The sequence below is a fragment of the Cervus elaphus genome, chromosome 22 (assembly GCF_910594005.1).
Source record: "Cervus elaphus chromosome 22, mCerEla1.1, whole genome shotgun sequence".
Lineage (NCBI taxonomy): Eukaryota > Metazoa > Chordata > Mammalia > Artiodactyla > Cervidae > Cervus > Cervus elaphus.
In genome coordinates, this window is record NC_057836.1 from 58,596,901 (window position 1) to 58,613,099 (window position 16,199).

Genomic DNA, 16,199 nt, shown 5'->3' on the forward strand with positions numbered 1-16,199 from the left:
CACCCCAAACAGTGATTTCTGATTTTATGCTTGGAACCAAAAGTCAATAGAATAAAACAGCACCATTTTCTATACGATTGTTTCTAATAATAATTTTTTTAAAAGTAATGGGCATATCAGTACAGAAAAATGAATCCCTTTCACCAAATAGCAAGCACTCATTCCTAATTACATGTTCTTTTCACCTCTACCATCACCAACGATGTGGACTTCACCTGGACATTCTGAATAGCAAGATCACGCAAGAGGACCACTCCCAACCTAGAGGAAAAGAAATCATCCTTATCAAAGTACGGTACATATTGATTACCTCTCTTGGAAATGGTGTGTGTTTTTTTTTTAAGCAATATCTCTTTTAGCCTTTCTTAAACATATGTGCCACGTGTCCATACCCACCATAAGAGATGCTGGAGGTAGTGGTTGCCACTTCTGTGTGCTCGGCAGGTGACCAAGTTCTCGCAGGTCTTCCCGCATCCTTTGATGAGGGCCTACATCTGCTATTTGCAGAAACCACCCACACCCTGCCTCTTGGGTCTTTGCCTCTCAGAATCCACTGCCTAGTTGTTTTTGATCTACTCTGCTGACTCATGTATTTGCAAATTTACCATGGCTTTCAAAATTGCTGCTATAGGACTAGAAAGCACTTTTTGTTTGTTTCTTCCCTTACTTGATTATTGACTCATTTATATTCATTATTTCAGAAAGTGGTAGTTATCCACCCTAGCTACCCTGAAGTGAAGTGAAGTGAAAGTCTCTCAGTTGTGTCCGACTCTTTGCAATTCCATGGACTATACAGTCCATGGAATTCTCCAGGCCAGAATAATGGAGTGGGTAACCCTTCCCTTCCCTAGGAGATCTTCCCAACCCAGGGATCGAACCCACGTCTCCCACACTGCGGGCAGATTCTTTACCAGCTGAGCCACAAGGGAAGCCCAAGAATACTGGAGTGGGTAGCCTATCCCTTTTCCAGGGGATCTTCCTGACCCACGAACTGAACCGGGGTCTCCTGCATTGCAGGCGGATTCTTTACCAGCTGAGCTACCAGGGATGCCCCCAGTGACCCTAGGGGAGCTGTAAGAAAATATATTGATGTCCAGGATGGATACTCTGACCCCAAAGGAGGTATCTGGGCCAGCAGTGTATTATCCATGGCAAAAGCTGACACAGACACTGTACTCTGAATTTCAGGGGCCTCGGGGCCACTCTACTTCTGTGGCATTTTAGAGTCACTGTTTTGTTGTGTTTTAATTGCATTTTCACTTTGAGAGAATTACAGATTCACATGCAGTTACAAGAAAAAATGCAGAGAGGTCTCACTATGCTTTACCCAGTTTCCCCCATAGTAACATCTGTTGCAAAATTGCAGTATAATAGCATGAACAGGATATTGACATCAGTACAGTCAAGATACAGTCAAATACAGAACATCATCATAAGGATTTTCCACGTTGAAGCACAAAGTAATACGCAAACATCACATTCACTTTCTCAGAAAGTTCTCTGCTGCTTAGCTTCTTCATTTACTCAGCACGTATTTACTGAGTGCCCTACAGGGCCAGAATAAAAAAAAGACAGTCTGTGCTCTCAACAAGCCCACCATCTAGTGAGGAAGGCAGACAAGGAGTTTGTCAGTTCCATCACACCATGATACCATTGGAAGGACAGTCAGGGTCCTCAGGCACGCAAAGGAACGACTCTCAGCCCAGAGGACAGGTGAGGGGCTGAAGAAGCAAGGGCGGGATCAGTGGACACCCTCCAGGTCAGATGGCATCTAAGCTGCGTCTGGTGAGAGGACGAGGGGTCAGTGAAGAGGGAGGGGCCTGCTGGCACGAGGGTGGCAGTGTTTGGATCTGTTCAGAATGGCTGGGCTGCGGGGTGTAAGTGGACAAGACTAGGCATTGTCTCATGAGCAGGGAAGCAGTGCGGTCATCCCAAACGTGTCTGTGTTTTGTTCCAAGTGCCCTGGGAGTCACTGAAGGTTTTAGCAAGAATGTGACAGAGGCTCAAATCAGATTTCCATTTTAGAAAGTGGGATATGGTAATGTTTTAGAGAACAGAATGGACAGGAAACAATGGAAAAAACTAGAGGGAGAGGGGCCAGTTAGGAACCTGTGGTCACAGTTCATCAGATGAGAGATAAAGATCTCCTCCAGCCAGACAGTGGCAGCCAGAACAGAGAAGGAGAGGCTGTGGGACAAAGCAGGGAAGTGCTACCTACGGGCTTCCCCCAAAAAAGAGTGCCCACAGATAACTCCCAGACTTCTCATGTGGCAACTGTGTATGGTGTTGTCATTCAAAGGTATCGGAACACAGTAAGGGGAGCAGGCCTGAGAGGAAAATGAGGAGTGTGACTTTGGATGCATTCGTCTGAGCTCTCTGTGGGACACCCAGGTGGATACTGATGTTCAGCTGGAAGCTGGGCACGCAAGTCCAGAGCTCCGGAGAGACAGAGAGGTGGGAGGCGGTATGCAGTAGTGGTTGGATCTATGAGAGGGTCAGCCCCAGAGGATGGGTAGAAAGAGAGGGAGGAAGGCTGAGCAAAACAGACTCAAAGAAAAGAAACCAAAAAGGTAACAGTGTCAGAGGGGTGGGAGAAGATTGATCTGGACTGAACGGGGGTACCCAGTGCTTTCTCAGGGAATGTTTGCCAAGCATCCCTTGACTTCCGTGGCCCTCTCAATTTTCCTGCAGCATACTTCCCATTGCTTAAGGGCAACTCCAGGTAGGCTGTTTTGTCCCCAAACTCAGCCTGAACAAAGCAAATGTTCATCTGGTCCTTGTGCTGTGCTCAGTCGTGTCCGACCCTTTGTGACCCCAAGGACTGGAGCCCACCAGGCTTCTCTGTCCATGGGGATTCTCCAGGCAAGAATACTGGAGTGGCTTGCCATGCCCTTCTCCAGGGGAACTTTCTGACTCAGGAATCGAACCTGGGTCTCCTGCATTGCGGGGGCGGGGGGGGGGGGATTCTTTACGAGCTGAGCTACCAGGGAAGCCCAATCTTGTCCTTATCCTATCCATAAAAGTGTTTTCCTTCCTGTTAGCGTGACCTCCGTTACTCCAGGCTCACAGACGGCAAACGCTGAAGTCATCTTGTCTCTTCTCTTTTTGTCCCAGTAGCTCCTTCTACTCTTGGTTCCCATGAATTCTTTCTTTCCTGCGTCTCTAGATTCTCCTCCCGACCCCCAGCCACTGACTTGTTTTCCACCATCACTACAAGCATTACCTACCCAGGTCACACCAACAGCCGCTTTACTCCTTCCTTAGGCCCTGCCCTTTTAACATTCCAATCATTTTCAATTTATCCTTCTTAAAGGATTCTTTCAGAGCCAAGCCACACAACTATTCTTTAAGTATGTATCTCATCACCCACCCCACTCCCCAACCAGCATTTCCTCAGCCTGAACAGAAGATATTTTACGGATGCACCTCAAATAATCAGTGCCACGTGGTACCACCCTTACTTGTGGTTTCTTTGTTTGCATGTGTCACCCTTGTCTGGGAATGAATCTGATTTTCTTTTGCATACTCGTGGAATCCATGGATTCCTGCAGTTCCCTAAAAGAACTAGGTTACATTTAGGTTCCAAACATAACTTAGAAATGAAAGCAAATCTGTTGATAGAAAAAGGCTCAAAATCAGGCATTTTCTTTTCCTTTTACAGCCAAACTGAGAGTATCAGTTCAGAAGACAGTTTGGAATTCTTTTTAGATGATGATATGGACTACGATCTGGTAACCAGACTATTTGTCTTGACTTAAATATTGTTTGGTGAAAAGTATAGATGCTTATTTCTTCATTTGAAATTAAAATGTCCTGTTCCAAATATTCCACAACCTTTCAGAAGAAAATATGATTTTAAAAAATTTATTTATTTACCTGTTTGCACCAGGTTTTAGTTGCAGCATGTGGGATCTAGTTCCCTGACCAGGGAACAAACCTGGGCTCTCTGCATTGGCAACACGGAGCCTTAGCCACTGGACCACCATGGAAATCCCCGAAAATACGATTTTAACACTGTTCTCTAGTTGTATATATAGTTCATGTTTGTCATCAGACGTTTGGTGAAAAATAAATGTCAAGACTTCCCTGGCAGTTTAGTGGTTAAGACTCTACACTTCCACTGCAGGGGGCATGGGTTCGATCCTGGTTGGGGGAACTAAGATCCTGGATGCTGTGAGGCACAGCCAAAAGATTTTTAAAAAATTATAAGTAAATAAGTGTCCTTTAGAAGGTAACAATTTAGGAGATATATATTATCTACAATCTTCCTGTGAAAATAACCACCTTCTGATTATTTTTCATTTTATGGGGGCTTGAGATATATTGAGTAGCTGGACTGTGAGATAAACTGACCTTCAACAAAACAGCTCTTTGTGGCTACAGGTCTGATTGTGAGCTAATCTCACCCTAAATACAACCACAGAAACTCACAGAAAAGGAACAAAAAACACTTACAAGCATTGTCTGTATACTATATATAACATACCTTATCCAAATCACCTTTGTGTGTGTCTGTGTGTGTGGAAAAGCACAACTTACCATCTTAACTAGTCAGTGTATGATCCTGCAGCATTAACTATTAACACGCTGATGTGTGACAGACCTCTGGAACTTTTTCATCTTGTACAATGGAAACTATACACCCACTGAACAACTGCCCGATGCCTGCTCCCTCTGGCCCCTAGCAACCACATTCTACTTTATATTTCTAAGACTTAGATTACTTTACATGCCTCGTAAAAGTGGAAGCAGTATTTGTCTTTTCATGAGTGGCTTATTTCATTTAGTCTCCTGTCCTTATGTTCTTTGGGTTTATCCATATTGTAGCAAATCACAGGGTTTCCTTATTTTTAAGGGTGGATAGACCATATTTTCTTTATCCATCCATCAATCCATTGATGAACATTTAGGTTGCTTCCACTTCTTGGCTACAGTAAATTTGATGAATGTGGGGGTGCAAATATCCAAGTCATCTTGCTATAAATTAAATTTATTTAAAGTGATATAAACTTATACTTAAAATTTTAGAAAACAGAAAATTATTAAAATGTGGGGAGACAATGACCTTCACTTAGTCCTCTGTCTTTCCTCATTCTCCTTCTTCTCTCTTGTCTTTCCCTAGAAACTTGCCTTTCCTTTTCCCCTGCTTTCGCCTCCTCCTCCGCTCCACCCCTCTTCTTTCTCTTTTCCCCACTCTCTTCTTCCTTTCCCCTTCTCTAATAAACTTCATCTCCCCCGCAACACCCAGAGTGTTCCCTTCCCTAAGGCCAGCTCTCACATGGAAGTAGGCTGTGGTCACTGGCTGCCCATGTCTCCCTTGTAATCGGAGCAGCGCTCCATCACCCGCTGTTTCTTCCCAGATAAGTCGCATGTGTGTAGGTAGCACGTTAAGTGAATTAATGACATTCCTCATTATTGATTTAGGAGCCAGAACTTTATTTCAAAGAACCTGAAGAGTTACTTCAAGTCCTCACAGAGCTGGAAGAGCAGAATCTTACTTTGGTACAATATTCCCAAGATGTAGATGAAAATCTTGAAGATGTAAATAAAAGAGAAAAAGTTATACAGGATAAAATGTAAGTCATAAAAAGCAAGCAGACACTCTGTTAACCAGTCTCCAATCAGAGACGAAGCCTGCCTTTATTTAGGCATGGCCCCTCCTTGTGGTCTCCCAGGCTCTAGGAGGGATTTTTATTAATAGTTCACACGGCAGAATGTAAAAAGTAGGAATTATATTTACACAGAATAGACTGGTTTTAGTTTTAGTCCCTAATTCCTTTCACTTTTCAAAATATTTTCCTAGCTAGCAAGAATAAGACAATATAGAAGGTTACAAAGAATCAAAATGTCACCTACTGCCTTACTCTTTGTTCAATGCAGTTTTACGCTGCCATCTGGCTGACCAAATCATGCTTTGGATGATAATGCTAATAAACTCATTTTCCTTGGCTGTGACTCTCAGCAAAAGTTTTTTCATTACTTAAATATTGTATCATTTTATAATGTACATATCAATATCAGGGCTATTATAAAAGCGATTTCTGTTGGGAAGGGGGCTGGATTTGATGACTCAAAATATTCCTTCCTCTCTAATAGTCATTGTAAAAATGTGCAGAACCTTTTTAGGAAGACTCATATGCACCAGAAGATGTCAATCTTTTTAAACAGTTAAGTCAAACTGCATTGAACTTTGGGACATATTAGAAGAACTTAAAACCATAATCTCATAGCCACCCAGTAAACTACTGTCTCCTTTTAATCCTTGTCTCCTCACTTCCAGTCCTCAGTGTACGGTGCCCCCACCATGACATGAAGGGATGGGGTGGGTATGGTTGGGCAGGAAAAGCGGGATCTATATCAGAAGCTCTAAGTAAGGAGGCAGGAGTCTCTGACTTTTCCCAGTGGCTCCCCAGGTATTCTGATTATCAGTCAGGTTTGAGAACAGTGACATCCTAGGTCACCCAGCCTGGGTTTCCAATACCTCAATTCTATTGCTTTTTCTATTTGGGGGACTCAGGGGAGCCACACAAGTAGAGGGGTGAGAAAATACTTCCTGATGGACGTTGAAAAGCATCTGTGCATTTATTTTTCTTACTTTAACCTGAAAAGTTGCAAGTACTTTGTCGATGTCTTAAAATATGAACTTCTATTTGGTTTACTAGACATAGGATGTTGACACATGATCTGGAGAGTGTTGAAGCTCCTGACTGTGGTTTATTTCACTGAATCATAAATTACAGATAAGGGTCTCTTTCTTCTTTGCAATAGAAATACCAACATAGAGTTTCTTTTGGAACACAAGGAATTGCTCAAGGCCAATTGTGTAAGAGAAGAAGAAAAAGCAGCAGAGTTGGAATTAAGGTCCAGGCTATTTAGTTTTGGAGAATATAACTCAGATGCTCAGGTAATCATTCTTTGCCTGCAGTAATTTTATTTTGGCTCATGGTAATAAGAATCTGCATTCTCTGTGTCTTAAGTATTGGAATAGGAGGATTAAGCAAACCACAAGTCCTGGGTTAATGACAGAGGCTGAAAACCTGCTTTGAAATTACCTTGTTAATATGTAATAGCCAACTTACACAACAGATAGAAAACATTCAATTATCATTGGCACTCTCTTAAAAGGTTACCAAGTATGATGCTGAGATTTCCCCACCTATAAATATATTTGTCTTAGTCAGTATACACATGACTATACATATGAAGTAGTTCACTGCCTGTGATCGTTTTGGTATTAGTTTGAAGGGCAAATAATGAAGACAGGAAGCACTGACTCAGCACTGAATGGAGTGTCTTCCCAACACTGAGCTTGTAATAGGTTGTGACCCCTCCGGGGTCCGCAGAGATCTATCACCAGAGCACCTGTGACATACACTAGTGTGCTCACCTGTTTGCATGCAGGTCTCTCCCAGCTGGATGCAAACCCTAGGGCAAGGCTTGTCTTACCCTTCTATTCAGCTAAGTTTAGCAACCTTATAAAGCAGGTGCTCCATAAATGTTTGTTGAATGAATGATCAGGCTAGTTTTAAGACCCATAATAAACTCCAGCTAGCATTGGTTTCCTTGTAAAATCTTGAATGAAATAAAAATTCAAAACTCGTATGTGAGACTAATATCACAATTATAGTTATGAACTTGACTTTCAAACAGGGATAGATTTAAGGGGACTCTATCAGAAGATGACTGTGCTCCCTCACCCATAAGCAGGCAGGGTTACAAAAACAAACCTGTGTTTGGCTGCAGTCACAGTCCACACTTCTTATGTGGTGTAACACCAAGGAAGGAAGGGATGGGGCTGTGCACTGCTAGAGCGAAAAGCCTGATGATAGTCACCTTTCAGCTCTTCAATGCAGTCTTTTTTACACCTTTAAAAAAATTGTGGTACAAAATATACATATCATAAAATTGACCATTTAGCCATTTCAAACGTACGATTCAGTGGCATTAACTATATTTGCAATGCTGCATAATCATCACCACTATTTATAGGACTTCTCCATCTTCCCAAATAGAAACTCTGTACCCATTAAACAATAATTCCCCAATTCTCCCATCTTCCAGCTTCTGGTAACCTCTGTTCTACTTTCTATCTCTATAAATTTGTCTGTCTTGTTTAGTCACTAAGTTGTGTTCAACTCTTTTTGCGATCCCATGGACTGTAGGCTGTCAGGATCCTTTCTTTGTCCGTACTTTCTTTCCCATGTAAGAATTCTGGAGTGGGTTGCCATTTCCTTCTCCAGGGGATCTTCCCGACCCAGGGATTGAAACCCCGTCTCCTGCATTGGCAGGTGGATTCTTTACCACTGAGCCACCAGGGAACCCCTTGCCTGTTTTCAGTGGTTCATACATATGGAAGTATACAGTTTCTGGACTTTTTGTGTCTGGCTTATTTCACTTAGCATGTTTTCAAGGTTCATCCACATTGTAGCATGAGTCAGAAGCCTATTCATTTTGTGGCTAAATAATATTCCACTATATTTTTATATCATAATTTGTCTATCCATTCTTCTGTCAATGGACACTTGGGTTGTTTTCACCCTTTCAGTCTGTTTTAAATAGTTCTGAAGCTGATTAACATGAAAAATGTCAGGTAGATATCAGTGGTATCTCCCAGTGCCCTCCACAAGCTCTTTCCAAATTTAGGGTGACTATGAAAAAAAGTAGTATTTCAATACTCAAACTTTGAGGCAACTCGATCCTGAAATGGAGAAGACAGAATTGATCTGAAAATTACTTTTTAAAAGACTATGACATTTTGGTCACAAGTATAATTTTGGCATTCATGTATTATACACTCTGAAAAACTGGGAGTTAATAATTCATAGTGTCTCTTAGAAAAGTGAAATGTTGGGGCAGAGAAGCAGAGGCAGAGCAGGAAAACTGGCAGGGGAAAGTGTTCTTTTCTAAGAATTTCCCAGCTTCCCCACTCCCATTCTTTTCATATACTGAAACGTGCAAAACATGGTCCTTTATGAGTGAATAAGCAGAGCAGTGCCTAATTCTGATATTCATAAATTATCATAGGTATTTTGGAGCTATGAGTATTTTGTTCTTTTAAGATTTCCACTCTTAACTGTATTTAATCCCCTAAAAACATTTTTCCTTGATTTAATGTTTTACTTTAAAAACAGTACACAGTGTACAACTTTAAATCTAACTCTAATGTAATATTGAAAATTGCACAAATCCCAAGTTTCTTTCCCAAGGAATTTACTCAGAGTGAGCACACCATGTGCCAGCCCCAGAAGCTTCCCACCTGCCCGCTTCTGGTCTCCCCCGGACAGCCAAGGTCACCACTACCTTGACTCTCACACCATCAACTAACTTTCATGTTTTTGAACTGTATATAACTGGAATCATTAATATACCCGCTTGTCTGGTTTCTTTCTCTCAAGTTATGTTTCTGAGAGTCATACATGTTGTTTCGTGCAGTTGTTTGTTCACTGAACATGAAGTGGCGTGTAAAATATCCCTTTGTTCAATTTGCTGAATGCCCTCTTCTCTGATTTTGTTCTTTGGCACAGGGAGCTGATCAAGTTCAACTGGGAAAGTTGTCTGTGGTCAGCACTTAGCAGAAAGTGAGCTGAATTAGAATGACAGAATCCTTGAGTTGGAAAGGACTTTAAATGTCTTCTCGACTTCTCCCCCCACCCCTGTCCACGTCCCATTCATTGCTAAAGGCATCCAGTTCTTGCCCAGAACTCAAACCTCCCAAGACCCTGTCCCGCCAGCAGCACGGGGCCGCAGCTCCTCCCGCTGCTTGCAGCCTCTCTTGGCTGCCTCTCCTCCGAGGTGCTCTGGGTGGGCCCACCATCTGGTGGCCCTACACTTTCTCTGTCATCTGCAGGCCTATCTATGCCTGGAGCTCCCTTTTTCTAGGTCCTTCTGCCCTGTTGCGCCAGGCCCTCAATCTGTTTTTCATACATCATTCCCCAATCCTGTTTCTTATGCTGTTCTTGTTATCTTAATAAAACATCTTTCCTTGTCTGCTCCTCTCCTGTTTGACAGGGGGAACTTAAAGTAATAAGACATGATGAAAGGTTGTTGACCATCCATGTCTACAGTTCTAAATGTTTAAGAGGTTGCCTCCAAAAAACTTCCATCAACTACTAATCATTCTCACATTCAAGATGTTTTCTCAGAATATATACTTTTAGTGACACACACTGCAGTAATCATTTCCATGTCCAATGTACAATATTTTATCCCCTTGATGAGTTACTTTTAGTTTTTTCCTTTTATATTTTTCTATATATCTAAAATTTCTAAAAAGAATGTGTTGCTAGTATAAACAGGGGATAGAAATGTCATTTAGAAAGGGGGAGAAAAAAGGAGTTTTATGGCAAACAGGACTTTTTTTTTTTTGTTTTCCTTTTATTTTAGATATTTCTCCAAGCTTCCTAAAATCATATTTTAAATATAAGTAGGGAGTACAGTAAGTGTTACTGTAGGAGGAAAGAAAGGGGGCTTTATAGTAAATAGGACCATCAGAAAGCTTGTTAAACTAGGTGGGAGAGACAAGCTGTTTGAGGTCAACTATTGGTGACAGGTCTTGATTTGTGACCAAGTGCTGGTCGCTCTGTAATGAGTCTGTGGTTTCAGGAGGGGTTTCCCATGGCTCCTGGAGCCACGGCTGTCTTGAGTATTATTTGCCCATGGCTTTATGGTGATTCTCATCTTCTTGAGCAGAAGCAGGAATGGGGGCAGGATTCTACCAGAACAATTTCCTTTGCCCAGAAGTTTATTGAGATCCTTTTATCTGCGAATGCCGGGTATACAGTGGAGACACAGAAAGAGAGCTTTCTTACGGTCCCGAAACATGTTACCTACAAGCTCGAACATCTCTACCAACAGTTAATACGGCGCAGTGGCCAGGTACAGGGCTCAGCAAGGTGTGGCCTACTTCCGCTTAGACTAGAAGACTGGAATGGCTTCCAGATGGAGAGAATGGAAACAAAATGTTTGTAGGCCAGCCTGGGAAGCTGTTTGCTTATAACTTTTTTCCCTCTGAGAATGCATTCATTTATTCAGCAAACATTTATTAAGTGCATAGTTACATGCAAGGTACTACTTTAGATATAAGTATAAACATAAGAAATAGCTCCTGCCTTCCAGGTGCTTACAGTCTATAAGGGACAATAAGACATGTATGCAGATAACTGTCAGACAGGATTATAGTGTTAGCAATTAGGGTAGTAAGCACAAAAAAGAGAGTTCACATACTGCTGCTAGAAAGTGTACTGAAGTGGGGAAAAAAAAGGATTTAAATGTTTATGTAGTGTCTACTTGAATGGGAATGATACACAAAAACATTCAAGCATCCTATTAAATTACTTTATACCTAGACTGAAATATTTTTAAAGAAATAATCCAGGGTGTTATTATAGTAATGCTCTATGTCCTGTGCTTAGTCGGTCAGTTGTGTCTCTTTGTGACCCCATGGACTGCAGTCCCCCAGGCTCCTCTGTTCACTGGGATTCTCCATGCAAGAATACTAGAGTGGGCTGCCACGCCCTCCCCCAGGGGATCTTCCAGACCCAGGGATTGAACCCAGGTCTCCCACACTGTGGCGAGTTCTTTCCCTGAACCACCAGGGAAGCCTGCTCTGACTATAATTTATGACATAAATGGACTGCTGCATTTTTTTTTTCACTGTTCTGATGTTGTATTAAAGTTTTTCTTTTAAAAAAGGAAGTATTTAGTAGAACATATTAATAAAAGCCTTTTCATTACAATATATTAAAGGGGAATTTTACATTTATTGAATGAACAAGCAAACAGTAATGAGATGTTTTCTGCTCTCCTTTTCTTTTTAATCTCAGGAAAAACTGATAGACTCTCTTAGTAAAAAAATTAACCAAGTATACAAAGTCTGCATTGGAGATGCTGAGGTTGGAAGCCTCAACCCAGTTCAAAAGCTGGTAAAAGTAGAGTCTCGCCTGGTAGAATTGAGTGATCTCATTGACTCCATTCCCAAAGAAAATGTGGAGGCAATTGAGAGGATGAAACAGAAAGAACGACGGCAAAGGTACAGTCACTGTCTTATGATATACATGTAATAAAAGACTTAAACATTAGGGAAGTCTGTTATATGGCAAGTCTCTATTATACGCCATATAGACACTGGAATCAAACTCAGACCTGCTGTCCTCATAGAGCTATTTAGTATGGAGATATATTCTTCATATTTCATCAATATTTCATCAATATTCTTATGAAATAAATGTCATTACCAATGGTAAAATGAGCACTGTGAAGGAAAGAGTTCACCAGGGACAAATGACAGTTTCAGATGGGCAAGGGGTCCTTTCAGTCTGAAAAAAAGTGAATTTTCAGATTGAATATTCCCTACTTATGAAAATATTCAAAGGATTATCATGTGGAAGGAGAATCATACTTGTGGTGAAAGGGCCTAAGACTAGAATTTCCTTAATTAGCAAACTACAGAGAGATTCAATCTGTGAAGAAATTGTTTGGAAGAGCTAGGTAATGAGGGTTTTTCCTTGGTTCCTAACTGACAACAAGTAAGCTTCCTTACCTGTAAAACGGCAATGACACTTACCTCATGCAGCTGTTGTGAGGACTGAGTTAAATAATCTATGGAAAAGCGCTAAAGCATGCTTGGAACACAGTAAGTACTCTAATAGCAGACATTCATACTAGGTACTTTGTTACTGCTTACCCCTTTACTGGGGTGTGGGGATTTATTGTTCCCCCATATAAAAACAAAGACTAGAATATATTAAGGTGATCCTACAGGGATTTTGTTGAATATGAAGCACACTTAAGTGTAATTACAACTATTTCTAGCAGTGAGATTAATATATGAACCTAATCCCAATTATTTATCATTTCAATCAAAAGAATTCTAGTGGATTTTTTCCCATGGTTTGGAGGCACCTAACGCAATACCTAATTTTGCATAAAAAATGCTCAGTGAATGTTACATTGATAATTATATACATCCATAAAATAGTCATTACCTGGCAAGTGGTTATTCTGCAACAGGCAGTGGACTAGACAGTGTGTATAGATGTTCTCATTTAATTTTATCCTCACAACAACCCTAAAGAGAGCAAAGAAAACTAGAATTTCTTGGCCTTGAGGATAACATTCAAAAAGATTTATTGAAAAGTATATTTTTGTGTTTATCAATTGAATTATACACTTGTGACTTGTGTACTTTTCTGCATGTTATACTTCAACAAAAAGGTTTAAAAAGAGGGGAAAATAACTGGAAACTATCAATAATTCAAGTGGCCATCATACAGATTAATATAAAGTACTGAACTGTAAATGAAATGATGAGAGGGCTCTGTTGAGGTGCTTGCTTTGGACCAAGATCTGGGTAGATTTTGCTTCTTCCAAAACAGTGACATGCACTTTCTTTCCATTTCAACATAAACAGGGTTTGTTCTTGAAATTTCACCTGAATATTCAAAATCCACAATTATGGGGGGAAGACGAAGTATTATTTTCATTTAACCTTAAAGGAGACTTAAAAATATTTAGGTAATTCTTTATCAAATAGTATTGATGTAGATCTTTTTGACTGTGATTTATAGTTGGAACAATGTCTTCCTCTTTTGACAGGTTGCGTGAAGAGAAAATGAGAGAGAAACAGAAACACCAGGAGGAAAGGCTAAAAGCTGCCCTGGAAAGAGCAGTAGCACAACCAAAGAAAAAGAAGGTCTGTGTTTTGTTAGTATTAATAGGTCCAGCTACATCAATGTGTGAGGGCTTCTGTAATGTAAAAACAAAATACCTAACTTATCTAATTTATCCAGGTTAAACTTCAGTAAGTCTGCTGACAGTTTCAACTGATCTCTCTGGTTCCTTGTTATTTTTAGAATAATTCAAACTATTGGGTCTACAGTTCTCCATTAAACTCACTTTTTGGTAAAAGCAACTTCTCCCTCGCCTCTTTAGCTCCAGGTACATGAAACTAGAGAAATGCAAAAATAACAGTGGATTGTATATAACTGGATGGGTCTTTTAATTCTCACATCATGAAAATACTGAGATTTATAGCTGAAGTTAAAATAATTTACCGAGAGTCACTTCAGATTTAGCAGCAGAATCTAAGCAGAAGCCAAGGTTCTTATTTCAAGATAACCTGTTCAATAAGAAGTTTAGGATGGGGCAGCTTCCGAGTACATGTGGTCTATTACTCCCCCTGGGTATGAAGGGCATTTTGTTTTTATATGCCTCTCTTCCCCCTCTGAGTTTGAGTCTGAAATCATATTCTAGGGAAGCAATTTCATAGTTATCTGCAGAACTAATGTAGACGCTGATTCTAACCACAGTCATAGCTAACGCGTAGTGAATGCTTATTATGCTCCTCACAACCAGCCACTGAAGTACTTAGAAGTTGTGAAGTATGGTAACTGTTAATATTACTATGTTAAAAAAGTAATGATTTTTATTTAAGTTTTTACTTTTTAAAAGGATCTGTACTTACCTAGTTCAACTCTGCCTATGAAGATCTGACTTGTCCTCTTCTTCCAAGAGATAATTAGCCAGTTAACACCCTGCTACATGTATAAACTATTATTTACTCAGCCCACCAAGTTAAAGTGACCATTGATGAGTTTTATGACCTTTGTATCCCCAATGCCTGGCACACAATGGACAGTCAATAAATGCTTACTGAGTTAACAGATTAAAAATGAGAATGCAAACTTGGTCTGCAAGACAACTGGAAAAAAAAAATGCTGCTAAGTCAACAATATATGAAGACCTCTGAAAGAGGTTTTCACTCAGAACACTTAATTGCAGTTTTCTCAGGCAGGAATTAGTAACAAAGGTTATCAAAGGAGACTGGTGCAGGGTGGGGAGGTGGGGGAATCTGACATTAGAGAAGGAATTCAAGGATTCTGGTCCTCTAAGGACATTTTTGTTGTTATAATGCAGGGGGTGGGGATTGCCAGTGCTACTTAGTTCCCCGGAGCCAGGAATGTCACATATACTGCAATGCAGGGGTGGTCACACACAGGGCTGGTGCCTTTTCTGAGACACAATGCAGATGTCTCATCAGATTTCATGTCTAATACAATAGTTTTTTTATCCTTTTAATTTACACAAATTCAGATATAAAGGCAAAACAAAAATAAATAAAAGGGAGAGAAAAAGTTCAAAGAGAAAAATTAGCATGACATAAGTTGAATATATGCCCCAGAGAGAATAAATAGGTATGATTCAGGGTGTCTCTAAGCCTCTCCTGGTTGGAACACCTCCAAAAGCCAGGATTTTAAATGCTAGTAACTGTTGCTCCGCAGAGGAAAGTATGACTCCTAGCCAGAGAAACTAGCTACTCCTCCTACTGGTGGTTACTGAGAAATGAAGTGTTGGCCTCAAACATGGCTTACCGTATCTGAAACACAAGCTATTTGATGACTATCTAAACCCTCCTATTTCCCCCTAACACCTAACTGCTCTGTCTTCTGCATACCACGGTACTCCATTTGCTACGTAACTCTGCCTGCGTTTGGACATCCATTAGTCATCAATCTCTTTGTAAATGGATTATTTTAAACTATATTATTCTTTGGGGAAATCAAGTTAATAATTAGTATTCTGGGGTTATACTGCAATAGAAAACAGTTACATGAAAAATATTTTTTTCTTTTGTTTCAGCAGGGCAGACAACTTATCTACCGTTCAAAACCTCCATCTGGTAACAAACATGAACTACTTTTAGTCAAGGATACAAGAACGAAATCCCTGGAGGAAGAGTATTTTTTCACTTGAACAGAAGGAGTTAAGACATTTATTACCAGAATGCCTTAGGCATATTCTGTAGATTTTGCTTTTCAGTCATGGCAATATTCTGCCACACATACAGGCCTAACCAATTTCAGAAATCAGGCCCTTATTCTAAAAGACCCTTATGATTGGAAATGAGTTACATTATTTTGTTGAAGACTTTTATTATCCATATCCTAACCATTATTTTATATAGCTAAACATTTATACCTTCTGTTGTCCCAATTGGGGATACACATCCACAGCTACTTCGTTAATGTGACTATATCGCAGGTGACCATTTAAGAGCAATAATGGCATTCTGACAACATGAGACTTTAAATAATTTTTTTTCAACTGATCCACAGCAAAATTCATAATATACATTTTATCACCATGAAGTATACATTTTAACAATGTACAACTCTAAAATACTGATTTTGAGGAGTTTAAAA

The 16,199-nt window shown here is 40.3% G+C and overlaps 1 protein-coding gene across 1 annotated transcript in view; it reads left to right on the forward strand.

The window, feature by feature from the left end:
• The window catches only part of CCDC38 (coiled-coil domain containing 38), a 35,821-nt gene extending 20,071 nt beyond the window's left edge, over window positions 1–15,750 (forward strand). The window contains 6 exon segments of the mRNA XM_043881310.1: window positions 3,662–3,731; window positions 5,425–5,576; window positions 6,769–6,904; window positions 11,823–12,028; window positions 13,594–13,690; window positions 15,640–15,750. Of these exon segments, the coding sequence (XP_043737245.1) occupies window positions 3,662–3,731; window positions 5,425–5,576; window positions 6,769–6,904; window positions 11,823–12,028; window positions 13,594–13,690; window positions 15,640–15,750 (772 nt within the window).
• The last annotated feature ends 449 nt before the right edge of the window (window positions 15,751–16,199 follow it).